Source organism: Heterocephalus glaber, unplaced genomic scaffold, assembly GCF_053883595.1.
Source record: "Heterocephalus glaber isolate CG9 unplaced genomic scaffold, H.glaber_assembly_v1.0 deba00001429, whole genome shotgun sequence".
In the NCBI taxonomy this organism is placed as follows: Eukaryota; Metazoa; Chordata; class Mammalia; order Rodentia; family Bathyergidae; genus Heterocephalus; species Heterocephalus glaber.
This window is the reverse complement of record NW_028258294.1, coordinates 16,333,951-16,350,219: the sequence shown is the minus strand read 5'-3', so window position 1 is coordinate 16,350,219 and position 16,269 is coordinate 16,333,951. Positions and strand designations below refer to the sequence as shown.

General features: G+C 33.5%; 1 protein-coding gene across 22 annotated transcripts in view; it reads right to left on the bottom strand.

The window, feature by feature from the left end:
• Cntn5 (contactin 5) overlaps positions 1-16,269 on the bottom strand; it is a 1,206,007-nt gene that overhangs the window by 91,401 nt on the left and 1,098,337 nt on the right. For all 22 annotated transcript variants that reach the window (XM_087212119.1, XM_087212127.1, XM_087212125.1 and 19 more), the window contains one exon: positions 9,484-9,604. In XM_087212119.1, coding sequence (XP_087068245.1) covers positions 9,484-9,604 — 121 coding nt within the window. The remainder of the gene's footprint in view (positions 1-9,483; positions 9,605-16,269) is intronic.

The following is a 16,269-nucleotide window of genomic DNA, read 5'->3' as shown; positions in this document are numbered from 1 at the left end:
TAAGTATTTAATGTGACTATTCTATTTCACAATTATTTTAAAATCTTTTAGTGTTCTTTAGTGGTATTTAGAGAAGCTTTCTACTCTTTATTTTAAGTTTTGTATTCCTTTAATCCCCACTAAACTGGAAATTTGACACCATCCTATCTAAACACAGAATATATAATTATATTTTGAGATACTGAATACAGTTTTTAACCCAATTTTATAATACATATTTGGTGCTGATTTTTTATATCAGGCTGGTGACTGTTACATTGCAGATAGTGATGATTATCACTAATATGGAAGTGGTACTCATAAAACTATGGTCTCTATATTATTGCTTGGTTTCACATATAATTTAATATAATTCATATATGTAACCTTTTCTTAGTCATACCTTCTAGGTGATTTTGTGTAAGTGTACTTGAAACACTTTAGTAGTCAAAATGCTCTACATTAACTTTAGAATATATTATCAAATTATAATTAAACACGATGAACAAAACAATGAGAATATTACTGAATGAGGGCTGGAAATGTAACTTAGTATACAAGTCCTTGTGTTCAACCCCAAGCACAGTAAAAACAAAAGGATATTTCAGTAAATTCACAATGAGCTAGAATCACCTGTTGGGAAAATGTAGCCAATTTTCCTGACTACACATATCATGAAAAATGTGTGTGTTCAGATCACTGAGGAAAAGGGAAGTAGAAATTATTTTAAAATGCTCAGAATGTCAACAATAGCTACCACTTATAGATAAGCATTCCCATTTGAAATATAATTCCACTGTTTAAACTATCCTCTCACCTTGTTTTGAAATATATGAGGTGCCAAACTCCAAAAGAAGTAAAATGACTTTCTGGTGGGATGGTTATTCAGTTTGTGCCAGAGTGAAATAAAATGCAGACATGTGTCTTTTTTTAATATGATACTGTATAAACCGGGTCAATAGATTATTACCACAGACAGTTTAAATAATTTGAGTGACTTTTAAATTAGGCCATTGAAATTCAGCTAATGTTCACTGATTACCAGCTCTGAACTAGGTCCATTGGGAAAGCAGCTACAGTGCCTTTCTTTTTCAAATGCAGCACAAATACTGCAAACCTTCTCTCCAGTAGTTTTTGCCAATATATAACTTGAGATATAATCCTTTATACATCATCTTTGCAATTTGAATATAATAAAAGTTATTTTCTATTTTAATAAATTGTTCTTTCTAACTTTGGAACAGTTTTTCCCTGTTGCCTTTACGTTTTAGGAAACCTGGCAGACCACATGTGTCTAAAGGTAAAATCTACTTATCTGCTCAAGCAATGACAAAGTAGAGACCTGTGAACCTTTGGTTGCCAATATTTACATGTAATATATCAATTAGATATTCCCCATACATGCCAAGCAATGATGTCTATACATTTTAATTTTTAAAAATAAAAATAAAGCTTTTCTTTTAAAAAGATATCTACCAAGAGCAAGTCATGTTTTTTCTTGGCATATACAGACATCATCTGGTGTTCCGGGTTTTTTTTCCTTACTCATTCACTTCACTTACTCTAACTCATTAGAGAGCTAATTGTCTCTATAATTCCAAACTAAGGAGTAGTTTGGGAAACACAGACATTACCTTTGCCAGGTGTGTGGGAGGACAAGATCCAATCTGTAGTACAAATCAAAAAAAGTTTCCAATCAAATTTAGTCCTATCTCTGTTAGATCTGTGTGGAATCTATATTTTTCAGAGAAGAATTATTCAGAAACCATACTATATGATGAATGATGTAACATAAAATCAAGGAGACAATTAAGGATTGTGTATTTTGGAACATAAGCTAAAACAAGATTTTGGAATAGATATGAAAGGGAACTTACCAATTCTTCTTTATCTTCTTTGAAGATGTGACCTGCCATTGGGTGACAGTAGAACTTGTACTTGGAGCTTGGGTTCTGGGTAACCACATGAGAGTTATCAAAAATGGGCCACACAATGTGAATGTCCTCTACAGGACTATGCATTCCAGGAATCACAAGCTACTACTCAATCATCAAAGGACTGCTAAAACTATCTGGGTGAGAGCTACTGGAAATAGAATGTATTTGAAAAAACAGAAAGGTCAGGTTTTAAGTGGGATTGGCAGTTAGATTAGGCGGTGTCTATACTAAGTGTATCAAAGTGAATAAATAGGCTTATTTTTCTAAATCATTCAAATGAATAGACAGACAAAAGGTCTTTCCAAAATTTTGTTAAATAACATCAGTGAGGTTAAGACTATTCTTAACATTTGAAGCCTATTTTTTTGTTATCATGACTCTTAGGAGTTACTTATTTAACTATAAATAAGTAAGCAGGGGAAAAAAAAGACATTAAGTGGTCTAAAGAAGAGTAGCAGAGTCAAGTCACTTTTTAAAGCCCCTGGGACTTTTGACCTTGACCCATAATTGTGGGGATTACAAGATAGTTTAAAATGAGAGAACAAAAAGAGATTGTGCAGAAAGTGGTCTTCTATTTATTGGTGTTAAATATTCCTAGTGGCATCGTGTTAAGTGACTCCTTTTCATCAAAATCCAAAGCATCTAGATAAGTCTTACAAGATGTCCTAAGAAACTCATTAGAATTTGATATTCTAGACCACTGGCAAGAAATAGGATCAGAATTCTGGGTTTGTCAGTAAAGTTAGTGGTATCCAGAACAAGGTATAAGATGGAAAGTGGTGACCAATGATGTTTGCTGGTTATGAGGTCAAAGATTAGGTATTCTGGAAGATTAGAGAGTGTGAGGCCTATCATCAAAGAGAGATGGGGATGAAGAAGTTGCTTTATTTGCAAGCTGATACAGAGTAACTTTTGTTCTCTTTCTTGGTTTAAGCAAATGGCTACTTGTTCTATGAAACTCTACCAGCGCATGGTTCTGTTAACATTCTCTGACTCCTAGGCAGAGCTTGTCACTCTTTTGTCTTACTTCTTATAGCATTCTCTCCTTCCTCTCTCCTACTTCCATCCTCCCTCCCTCTATCCCTTTATTCTTTTTTTCTTTTCTTCATAAATAGTTGTTAATATTTCAGGAATTGTAATGTATCAGAAACAAAAATGGGTTTAGTGAATACAATGGTGAATGAAGAGAAACAGCCCAGCAGTTGACAGTGAAAGGTAGTATGTTAATTAAAAATGCTGGCTTTGAAGGCGATCTACCTAGACTCTCCTCACTATTCTTCCACCTGTTAGAGTGACATTCCATAAGTACCTAAACTTTTCTGTGCCCTAGTTTTTTTATTTGTAAATTAGGAGTAAAAGTAGTACCTCTCTCATGTTATTTTTATGTGACATTCTAACTGGATCCAGTGAAAGAATTCGTATGGAGACTTTACTGCCATGCCTGACATATAGGAAGAACTTAGTAACTGTTAGCTGAATTTTATATTATTGTTATTAATGGGACTTATGGTCAGAGAGCAAAATACACTGTTCATACACTTGTAACAGTACTCCTCACATTATATGGTAAAAAGATGTGTTTATAGCATAAGATGTTCATGGTTAGCTAGTTCTTAGGTAGTGCCTGCTCCATATTACATGCTTTATAAATGTATGATGATTAAGTATTAAGTGAGTGAATGAAAAGTGAGGTTAAAATTAACCTACCTATCCAAGGTCACAGAAATAATAAGAGCTTGTGGGGATGTGACCCAGTCTGACTTAAAATCTGAGTTTCCTAAGATTTTGCACTGCATTTCACAATTATTCCTTGCCTTTCTCTGCCTGCTGTCATTTGATTATTATACCCACCAGTCCACTGAGCTTGCCCTTTTCAGTGTTACCAAGGATTTTCCTATTGCTAAATCTGATGATATATACTTTTTATAATTGTATAACTATAATGATACCGTTGGCCACTTTCTCTTTCCTACCATTCTCTTCTCTCTTTGTTTCCATAAATTAAGGTATCTGAATTTTTCTCTTAGCAACTCTCAATCTCTGGTAGTCACTTCACAATATCTTGTCACATACTTCCTTTTTGTCATCTTTATATTTCCCAGCATTTCTTCCTCAGTAGTTCTTATTCTTCATATGCTTACTCTGTAATTTCATTCCCACTTGACTTTAATATGCTGATAGTGCTGAAATCTGCATATCAACTGCAATGTTTCTCTCTTGACCTTCATAGCCACAAATCTGTTTTCTTCTTGCATATTTATCTCTGGAAAGCTGTATCATAAATGTTCCATTACTCACAATTGACTGCTCTCTGTTCCTTCTGATTACATGAGTATGATCATGAATGATCAAGATTGCTTGACCATTTTTATGGGGAGGGAGGAGGCACATTTTGAGAGTACAAAGGCCTCATGAATAACTACTCTGACTCTCATTTTATAAGTTGGAACTCTATTGGTTTAACCCACATACACGATTTGCATTATAATTGGTATTCATCTTCAATTATTCTTTCTCATTTTTCATAGCTAATGTACCACCAAGTTTTGTAGGTTCCACCTCCTATCTTTTGATTACATACTCCCCTTTCCATGTCCCTTACTGTTACCTTTATCCAGACACTTGTCATTTCAATTATTTAGCCATTCAGGTCACTTCAATTGACTACTTCAATTGGCCAAACTAAAAGTGATGAAGTGAATTTAAATACCTGATTGACAAAATATTTACCTTTAGTCATTTGTTAAAAAGTTCCACAGATTAACAAGTAACTACATGAAAACTGTAAAACAAAGGAAATGCCTTAATGTATATAAAAATTTTATAGGTGTCAAGCTGACTAAGTAGAAGAAGCCTAAGCTAGCAAATCAAGTGATTGGTATGAAGTATTTAATCATGTCCAATACTAATGATACTAGTGATGTAATATTTCTACAATGGTGCAGAATATTCCAGTAATGAGATCATATTTTCTTGAAGAACTTAATGCTTCTATTTTACAGTTTAATAAAATGTTATAAAGGCAATTATTTTAACTGTGTAACTTACATTTTGCCATAAATCACAAATTATTTGCAAATGTATTTGCTATTAATATCAACTAAGATTAAATTTTACACTGAAAACATTAGTTATTGTCCTTTGGTCTTCTACATATCAACATACTGGTAAATCCAGCTTTGGTTTTCATAATTATTAGATTTTTTTTATTAAAACTTTTGAATCTTTACTATGAAGGCCTGTGCAAGTGTAATGAGCTCATTGCATACTAGATCAATGATGGAAAGAAAAACTATAAAAACACTATCTTCTACAGACACTCGTGTAAATACTTGTTCATTTTTTGTTTGTTTTTTTTGCCCCTACCTCAGATTATTACAGAGCTCCTCCTCATTTTGTGCACCTGCGCGTGCAAGCTGTGGCTCCACCCTTCCCAACTTGTGAATTTTTAAAACCTGGAAACTTTCAGTGGCCAGCGGCTAAAAATAAGCATATCAATTTAAAATATTCATGGGTCACAAGAGTAAGTGCTGTGAGAGATGCACAGAGCATACTGCTGTTGCTTTACTTCTCAAATCGATTAACAATGTATTAGAAATACATTTTCTCAGATCGTTAGTTTTCCTTTTTTGGGGGGAATGATAGTACATGCATCAGCGGGTGTGGGAAAGATTAAGAATATTCAAGGAAAGTTTCTTGGAAAGAATAAATGGGAGTGAATTGACTAGAAAGGTAAGGAAATTAGATTGAAAGACAGGTTGAATCCTGGTGGGAATATGAAATAATGGGGTGGGAGATTTGGAAGTAGATGGTTAAGAGCAGTTAGATGTCACCCAACAAGTTATATCTTGAAGAAGATCCATTCTTTTCAAATTCAGTGAGATTCAATTAAATATATGTTGGATTTATCTTGCAAATTGGGTTCAAAGAATAAAAATTGTTGTTCAAATTAGAGAGGAGATGGTGCATTCAGAAGAAACCAAGAAATTACTGATTCTTTGATTACTTTCAGTTTCTTGACCTTTGGCTTTGCATTAAGAATAAGAGAAATATGATTAAAACATTGTATGAATAGTAGATTTTTAATTACTTCCTCTTGTTTTTGAGCAGAATAAAAATAATTCAAGGTCTGGCTCCCAGTTATCCTGGCTTAGCTAAGCACATTTTATTCTTTGAACTGTGAGTTTCCTACCCTTATATTTGCTTTGAAAATTTAACATTGATTTCTGTAAAATAATATAAAATAACAAAAACCAAATACATCTTTCTCTGGAGTCTTTTATATTATCTTTGATCACTCTCCTATTGCTTGGAAGTATCACTTCTTTATAAAGTGTATATCTCCTTCAGTGAGGTTATCTCTTAATGGTCTTTTTTCCCTGGATAAAATGATAGAGTTCTATCCATCTTTAAAGATGTTCCTTTTAAGACTGTGTAGCCTCACCTTCTCTATTGTTATAGCCAACTTAAGTGAGTAAAATCACTCACTGATGCTTAGAGGTAGCTTTAGTTTCCTTTTATAATCTAGCACAATAATTTCTTCTAGGGTATTCATCACCTCTATTGTGGTTTTTCAGATTATTCATGGTGTTATGATAATGCTGGTTCACTGAATATTAAACATGTGAGAGAGCAAGTAATTTTATGCTTCAGATGATTATGAAAAATTCAATTTTTGTGTAAGAATGATAATAGTGGAATAGAAGCAAATAATAGCACTGACATCCATAAGCAAAATAAAGCAAAAGTACAAACAAGCATTTGAGGGAAAGATAACCCATAAAATAATGACTGGGTAAAGTAGCAAGAAGCCCTATTATTCAGGAATACTCAAGTTCTATAGAAGTGATGGAGACATCATGGAGTCCCACATCTGAACTCTGATTTAGTGTGTTGGTAAATCTAGGTAAAGAAGTACAAAATTTGGTAAGATGCACATAATAATTTTTAGACTATCTTTAATGGTAAATAAGACAATAAAAAGAGATTTGATTCATCTAGGAGAATATAAATTTTTCCCCTAACTCCCCACTGAAATAGAATTACAGGAATGTATTCTCTGCTACCAAATTGTGCTCCAAGTATGATAAACAGTGAGTGAAATGCACTGCTCAGCCAATCCAGAGATGGTAATCTACAAGTAGATAGGTGGTGAAACTGTCCTTACTTTTGCCCCTTTTCTGTGACACACATTTGAATAAGTATGTTTTGAGAATTCTTCTGCAGAATTATGTCATTAGAAAAGCCACATTTAGAGTGCTCAGTTTTGGGTGTATGGCCTGTACTAGAGGAATGCCCTGCGTTTACACACCAGCAAATAAAAAAGTAATAAATAATAATAAAATAATAAATAATAAAAGAGCCTGGAAGAATATAAAACTATTTAGAATTGTAATTTATACAGTCAACATTAAACACAGCAATATGAAAACATCAAGTTCCTTCCATTACCAGGAACTGTTTGCATTAATAATAATAATAGTAATAATGAAAATAATAAGGATAATAATAATAATAAAAACCAGAATCCTTAGTTCTGTTTTTCAATCTATCTAAGATGAACCAGGCAGAAGATGCAAGTTATTTTTCCTAATTTTAGAGGCAGGCAGCAGAACCACTGAGCTACATCCCTGGCCCTTTTCCTAATTTTAGAAAAGTAATACAAATATATGATAAAAAATTGGCGACTTGGTCAAGCTCACTTCAAGAGAAAGCTTGTGCTGAACGCTACATGAATATTCAGACAATAGCAACCCGTTCAAAATTGATATTGGGTATAATTCCAAAATTTATGCATTTTATCATCTCCTGGGCATGAAGCCAAAGGCTAAAAGAGCAGAACATGAAAAAGTTGAACCTGAATTATGTTCCAAATCCTGTTGAGTTTAATTTTACTTACAAAGTAGAATGTTAGTTTGCCACTTAAATTTGCTCCTTGTAGTCCCGAAAAATACCTGGTTTCTTGTTATCAGTCTCTAAATTGTAGTATTCATTTGGAAAGCTCCAATTTTAGAAGCATCATTCTAAATTACTAGGCAAGTGCACACCATAAATAGTCATAATCTAAGGTAGACAAGAGCAAGCAAAGAAAGCCATTTTCTGTAAATCTGACTGCAGTGTAGAGTTTGCAGGTCCATGAGCCTTGTAACTTCAGAGGGCCCAAAGGGAAATTTTTAGCTAACTGGAATGGAATGTATGGGAGGATGACTGCTTTAAAAAGCTGGTGTTTTATAATAAGGAAATACAGTACACATTCTTGATATAAATTTGGATAGAAGATCAGTCTTCTAAACAGACACAAACACAAAAAATAATAAGATGTTACTCACTCAATACATACTTCATTTAAAACATTTTATGTGAACTAATAATGGATGCATTACCAAAACATCAATAAACATTTGCTGATAGGTACCTCTAAAACAAAGAGATGAGGGACCTCACTATATGCCATATATTTTTATTGTACAAGATTTTTATAATAATGATTTCTTTAAAATTATAATGGTAAAACATTTCAAGTGGATAAAAGATGAGTTAATCTAAAGTATGATTACTTGCTTGTAATTGTTTTTTACTTGTACTTGTAGACACAGTATAAGGGGTCCAAGCATACAAAACTCATCATTCATAATATAGAAGATCAAAAAGGGAGATACAGGTAGGATTCTGGTAATATTCTAATTCTTGACTTATATGGTACTTATATGATGTGTTGATTTTGTTGCTATATATTCATTCACAAATATTTATTGTGTACCTGCACACATTTGATTTTAGAAAATGCCTGTAGGTAATATTTTTATTTAATTAAAAGCTGAAAGAAAAAGGAGGAGGGAAGGGAGAATAAAAAAAGAAGAAAGAAATGAAGAAAAGGACAGAGGAAGGAAAAAAGGAAGGAAGGGAAATGCATGTTAGGATCTCCATTTTTCATACTGGAAAATACTGTGCTGAAGGAAATGGATGCTTTAGTTATTTGCCTAATTACAATAAGATGTAGCTTTGTACAACTGCAGAATTTGGTGGTCTGGCTCATAATTGATAACCACTTAACTGCTATGTCTGTTTGGAATCTCTGTGTTAAGATTTTTAACCTTTTCAAACATCCCTGTCACTTAACAATTGTAAATGTCATCATCATACAAATAGTTTTCTTGTTTTGGTAGCTGGATTTAGCAGTTAGTGGAAGGGAAAAAAATGCCTTGGGGTTCCACTAGCTTTGCACTTGAAAAACACATAAACAAATAAATTGTATCTCTATAGTTCAAGAGTCTAAGTAACTCTCCTGTTTTGAGTTACTGCTTGGTATTGTTGGTTATCACTTAGTGTCCACTTATTACTAAACGTGTTTTGGACCCTGAAGTTGGATCTGTTGATTTTGTCTGTTACTAAGGAACAGTTTTCAGGTAATGTTTTCAAAGGCAAAAGGTTAAGCAAAAATGACATATATTGTAAAATTAAAAGTAAAATGCACAGTGTTGATGTGCTCAAAGTCCATGCATTTAAATTCCTTTGTATGATAATTTATGGTGATCATGTCTTCAGACTGCACTATTAGCATACTCACCCCTAACAAGAAGTTCTGCCTCATCTGACACACTGTCTGCTGTGGTCTGTACCCTGCAGCCATATCTCCCAGCATGCATCAGAAGGATGTTCCTGATCATTAAATCTGCAGAGGATGCTTGCTGAAAGAGGGATGAAGTGCCAGTTTAAAATGTTGAAAATCTGCCTAGTTCAAGGTGGTTTAAGGGGGAACTTTGCATATTCAGTCAAGGGCCCATTTTTGGCCTTACATTATATGATAACAATTCAGATATCAAACATGACCTCTCTTAAAGAATACATGGAAGTTATGTTTTTAACAAATGCTAATAAAGAGTTTGAACATTTACTATTGCATATAATGATTTAGCAGCTAAGATAGTTAAGAAATATTTAAATATACACAAACAAACTCATATTTCTAAAATTATGGGAAAAATAATCAGTAAAGCCAAAAATGACTGCTTTGCTATTCAGAGACAGGCTTATTTTTGTGGCAAGAAAATTGTACTGAAAGGAAAAGCAACTTGTGGGAAATTAATTATGAGAAGGTAGCTGTCAAAAGATTATCTCTTGTGGCTCTCATTGAATGGTTCCTTTTGTAAGTACACTGTGGGCAACAGAATGAGACAGTGTTCAGGTGAAAGACTGCTGGTCCCAAAGCCACATGTCTTTATTTAACAAAGATAATTTCCTCCCATAACCACCATCATCAGGAAGCAAGTCAGCTTAAATCTCTGTTAATGTTACCAAACACAAAGGAGGCCAAAAACACCTGATTCATTTAGGTATCGAGATGATTAAAACCCAGTTAAATAATACTGCAGTTAGGGAGATCAATAAATACGAGCCAGGGTGTCTTTTAGTTGTTTTTGTTCATGGGATCAGTGATGGCTTTAGAATGACTGATACAAACCTTTCATTACTCACAACTTTTGTTGTCTCTATCAGAAAACAGATTTACTGGGATCATATGAAGATCTGGTATTTATAATAACCCATGAGGTATTTTTTTATAAAGATAAAGTAGTAACCTCTCACTTTTCATGTTACAATCCAAGAACAATTGATTTGAATGAGGGAAGATGTATGCAGCTTGAAATATCTTCAAATTAATAAAACCTTTTCTCCAACAGTAAGCACATGAAAAATGTTCAATGAAAGTCATAGAGAATAGCCCCAGATTAGATATCTTTTAGTTTTTGATGAAATTAAAGTGAATTACCTTAAAAATATAATATGTTCTTAGAGGGCAGTACCTGACAATTATTTAAGAATTTCACTGTTTGCCTTTTATGTTGAAATGACCAATGGGTTTTATGAAAATTATGAAAACAAATTTCATTTCTAGAAATCCTTTGGATTATTCTTTTTTCTTAGTATTATGGAAAGGATGTGAAGATATTGTGAGATTTTTTTACCAAACAGTATATTTTTCTTTTAATGAATTACTTTATTATATGTTATGTTAAGACTACTGCTTGCTGGCATTCAATGTTTTACCCTTCCTGTTAGTCTTTTGATTGGAACTTTCTAAGGTCATTGAAGTTTTCTCTCATGAAATAATTGTTAAGACATGGTCCAGTTTAGTCATTTACAAGGAAATGTTTCATGGTGAGATTCCATTAAAATGTCATAACAATTATTTCAAGGAATGTGATATTTGTCCAATGAATGTTGTACACTGCTAATTTCCTTAGGACACATTTTTACTCTCAGATTCTAAAACAAATCATCTTCTCATTTTCATTAGACTACTTGCTCACTTTCAAATCTGAAAAAGAAAACTAAAAATCGTTTCTCTTTTATGGAGAAAAAACCCTGTAAACATAAATAATCGGTTTCAAATCAGCATAATTCAATACTGTTTGAATGGGCTTCTGTATATTTACCATAATGTGTAGTATAGGAACATCTTAGTTTCTTCCCCTAAGATTACTGAGGAGCTCATTTAATGGAGCACTCAGTTAAATTAACCAGGAACCAGTGTGCACATTATTGACCCAGAATGGGACCTTTGTGTAATAGGAAAGAACAAGAAAGGCCACAGAAAATTGAGGGCAGTTTGATTTTTTTCAATAACAATATCTGAATAAAAGACTGCCTGCTTTTTCTTTGTTTTGTTATAGTCTTTTGCTTGTTTTTAATATAGTACCACAAACCATGCTGGTAGCAATTTGGCAACATAAAATGTACCAATTATAAATCATTGTTCAGGGTCATATTTAAAAATTGTTTTGTAAAATTATATTCTTACAGTTAAATAATTGATTTTTCATTTCACCAACTTTTTCTTCCCTGATAATTTCTTTCATTTTTTTATTCATTGTTTACTGGTACATTTTGGGTATACATTATGATCATGAGAAGGGAAAGATAATTTGTTTCTTTTTGTTTTGAGAAAAAGCCCTCAAACCTTTTCCTTTCTCCGGAATTACATGTAAGGTGATATTTAATGGGATGAAGAAGAGACTTAGTTAAAAATCACATAAAAGTCCAAAGAATTCAGGTGGGCAAGGAATAAATTATCTTTTCCTTGCTGTCCTTTACTTGGTTCCTGCAATTAGCGTGCAGTGCTATCTAAACTGGCCAAAGCACTGTCCACATCTATAAGGAGCAAAACTCTAAGCCTTTCCCATATTTGTCAATTAAAAGACTGTTGAGGAGTTAAAAATCATCTAATTTTGGCCTGTCCTTTGGATTATATCTGCATCATATTTTTCAAATCCTAAACAGAGAAGATTAAAAGTAAAACGAATGGTTTGTGAACACTAAACCTAAATTACCCTTTCAGTAGATTTACTGTTCTTTCAAGAGAAGTAATGAGAAGAATTCATGTGGGAGCCCATTATCCTTAATCTCAGCCCACAGTATGCAGTTCCTGAGAGAGAACCACTGCAATTTAGTGCTCTTTTAATGAAATGGTTACTTACAGCAGATGCTTGGTTTCTTAAACCTAAAACTAATTTCTCCTTTTTATCTCTTAGGAGTTAGTCTCTTTTTTCTTGTTTACTTTGACACTTGCTTTACTTTCTGTCTTTTTCTCTCTCTGCTTTCTTTGCCTTTATAAATAATTCCTGCTATCTGTTGCTTCAAATGAACTTCCCCATAACCAATGCCTACCCAATACAGTGCTCCAACACTTAGCATGGCATACCCCCCACCTAGAGGAAGTTAAATGTGAGTCATAAGTGAATTAATGCTTTTTAAGAAAGAGACTGTGAGAACAGCAACATGTCTATGTCATTTACATTTCCTGGTCACATAATCTCATTAGGACAGCTGCTAGATTATCCTTTTATTTACAACTTTTAAATAAAACAGGAAAATGCTGTCTTTCTCTTCAAATCCTTTCCTTTAGCAGCATTTATTTTGACCAAATGTCCTGCTCATCCACCATAACACTGTCAATTATGTTCTTAAGACCTGAAAGCTCATTTATCTTTTCTGTTCAGTGTCTGCTGATTCTTATTGCCTTTAAGAAAGAGTCGAGTCGTTATTTTGACATACAAGGTTTTTTAGAGCTTCATTCTACCTCCTCCAAATGAATCCTATGCATTCTCTAACATCAACTTCCTAGCTGCCTGTATTTAGGAATTCTTCCAATGGCTCTGTTTCTCGCACAGCTTTTTGTTTAGTCACACAATTCTCTCTTCTTTGACTGCAGACATTCAGGCACAACTCAAAGGCCATCCTGTTGGTAAAAACTTGCTGGACTCCTTCTTGACCCCCTTGGACATGCCCCTGTCATGTTGCAATGTCACCTGGCTCATGTCTCTGAAGTAGCACTCACTAATTGAGAAGGTGTTCTTCAAGGTCCACTGTGTGTATTCCCACCACCAAGCCAGAAAGTCATGTGGCTGATGATCATTAAGGAAGTTAATGCATATATTAATAGCATCTTTCCTTGGTGGCTGACAATACCTCTTCCCACCCTTTTCTTATTTCCACAAAGAAATGAGGAAGGAAAAATAGAAGAGACTATAGAGGAAGGCAGTGGAAAAAAGAAGGTAAAGCATAGATATATAGAATCTACACAGGGAACAGTACAGAATTGTGTGAATCCTTGTGCTACCACCTATTAGATATTGAACTTGGGAAAATTGCTCCTCTGCTCAGAGCTTCTATAAAGTTTCAGTGTGATAATGAAAATAAAGCCTATAGCAGTATACAGTAAGTGTTTGATAAATGTTATCTGTTAAAGGGCACTATAATTGCACTCTTAACCAAGAGGCGTATTTCTTTAATTGGTATTCATTGCCTCACCAACTGGTTATCAATGTTTTCCATAGCTACAATAACAGGGTTTTTTTTTTAATAAGTACTTAGTTTTATTTTAGATATAAGTATTCCTCATTTCCTTGGTCTTTTATAGAGTGGTAGGCTTAGAATTAGGTGACCTGAATTTCTAGCCATGGATCATGGCTTTCTGAATAGTCCTGAGACCCTGGAGAAGTAACTTCATTGGGATAACAACACCTGAACTATCTCTCTCATGGAATATTGTGGGACATTTGATGAAATAACATACGTGCATGAACTATTGGATGATACTTCAAAATTGTAAAGTACTTTTTGAAGTGTTCTAAAGAAGGTGACAGCAGAAAGCTATACACAAAGTAAGGACTCTGAGAATGTTTGGGGAAAGAATAATTTAAACAATGAGATAACTTGTATTCTCATAAGTAGTGAACTCTTGCTGAATGACCCAGTCAGAAGGTTCTGGGGATGAGTTTTTGTGCCCTCAGTTAGAATTATTTCACCTCTCAATGGGCTCACATAGGACAGTTCCAGCATGCCCAAACATAACTATAAATCTGACAAGATGTAATTTAAAAAATCTTATTTAATATAAAAAAACAGTACCACTGTGAGACATGGATTATTAGATATGGTTAATGTTACTGACATAAAATCTTAGTTAAAATGTTTTCTTAAGAACAATATATACAAAGTTTTTTTCTTAAACTCATAGAATAGGGTACAGATTAATGATCATAAGGGTTATATTGTTTTTAGAATATAACTGATATTGATTAGCTTGCATGCATAATAAATAGACATATTTTCTGATAAATAGTTGCTACTAGTGAAGAAAATAGGCAAAACACTGACAAAAATTATGTCTAATATGGTGAAATATTAAATGTATCCAACAATGCATTCAGGATTCAAAATGGGTGAATATGGCTCTATCCCATTATTGTGACTTTGATATTTAACTTTTAACACCTATTCTAATGATGGATTTTTAAATACTAAGAAATATGCAGACACAGATTCACTTGGTGACTTAGCTTAAAGCAGAAAAACAATTTGAGAGCTAACTGATGAAATTAGGCTGACAACATATACAAAATAGACCATTTAGTAGTGTAGCCACCAAGTCATGAATACATGGAACCAGTTTACTACCTTGGTTAAAATGAAAATGAGGCATTATAATGCCACTCAAACTAAGAACATACAGGACTAATTACAATGAAATTTTAAATATAATAATTTTAAAATAAAACCATTAAGTTATAATTACATTCTAGATGACAAAACTGGATACATGAAGAACACTGAATGAATGATAAAATATCACATGTATCACATCAGTACTCTTTCTTTCCCAAGCAGACATGTAGAGCTAGAGAGTATACTATTCAATGTGACATTAAATGTAGAATTAATTGGTATGTTTGTGTTCTGTTCTTGAAAGATATCTCATCTGAGAATATGAATATTGGCTCTGTTTTCCCAAGTGGTGAGATATGTGGTAAATCTTTAAGCTGTAAAAAAGAAAAACCAGTGTAAAAAGACTTTACCAATACAGTGTCACTTCCTTCTTAATCTCATGCTTCTGAGTTAAACGAGTCCTGGAATAAAGTCACACAATTTTCAAGTTCATGGGCTTTTGATTTTTTTTGGACTTATTGTAGCTTCATTTTCTTAGCACAGTTTATTTTGTATGACTGCTAAGAACTTTTGACTTATCCTCCTATTATTGTCTATTCTGTATATTAATAATTAAACAGATATTCATTTAATTCATTTCTGCCCTGCAGAGATCACTGTCTATAGACACTGATTGTGCACTCAAAGAATATCCATTATAATCCGGTTTTAACAGAGGAAACATAGGAGGAAATGTGGAACAGCTTTCCTTGGACCTGCACATGGATGATGGAGAAAGGCATAGTGAATTGGTTCTGTTATCTCATAGTACAATATTCAGACTCAGTCCAGAGAGAGTTATTTTCTTTCTGTGAATCTCATATAGTTTTAACAATCATTCCATAAGCATTGACTCCTAAGTTTATAGCTTTAATAGTAGCTTTCTTGCTAGCAGTTTATATCTTCATGTTTACCCATGACATGCCATCATTATGTTAGTCTTCCTTAAAAAGTAACTTTGTTTATCTCCTCAAAAGATCTTCACTGGCTCATTATTTCTTCCAAGATGGTCTAATTGTCTAATCTTGCATTTGAGTCTAGACTCAACCTATGTTGTCTTTTGCAATACTAGAAAATGTATTCTCTGCCTCTTTTTTCAAGAAGTTCCCTACCAACCTGCCAAAGTTTTCAAATTTATCTCATATGCTAAGACTTTAAGTCTAATTTCTTTCAGAAAGGTTCTACTGACCACAAGGAAAAGTCATATAATTTGTGGGGCCCAGTGCAGAATAAAAGTGCAGGGCCATTTGTTAAACATTAAGAACTTCAACATGACATCTAAGTATTACACTGACCACAGGCTGCTGCTCCTTTAGGGTTTCAGTGTGACTGCACAGGTTACACAGCCAGAGGCTGGTCATGCTGA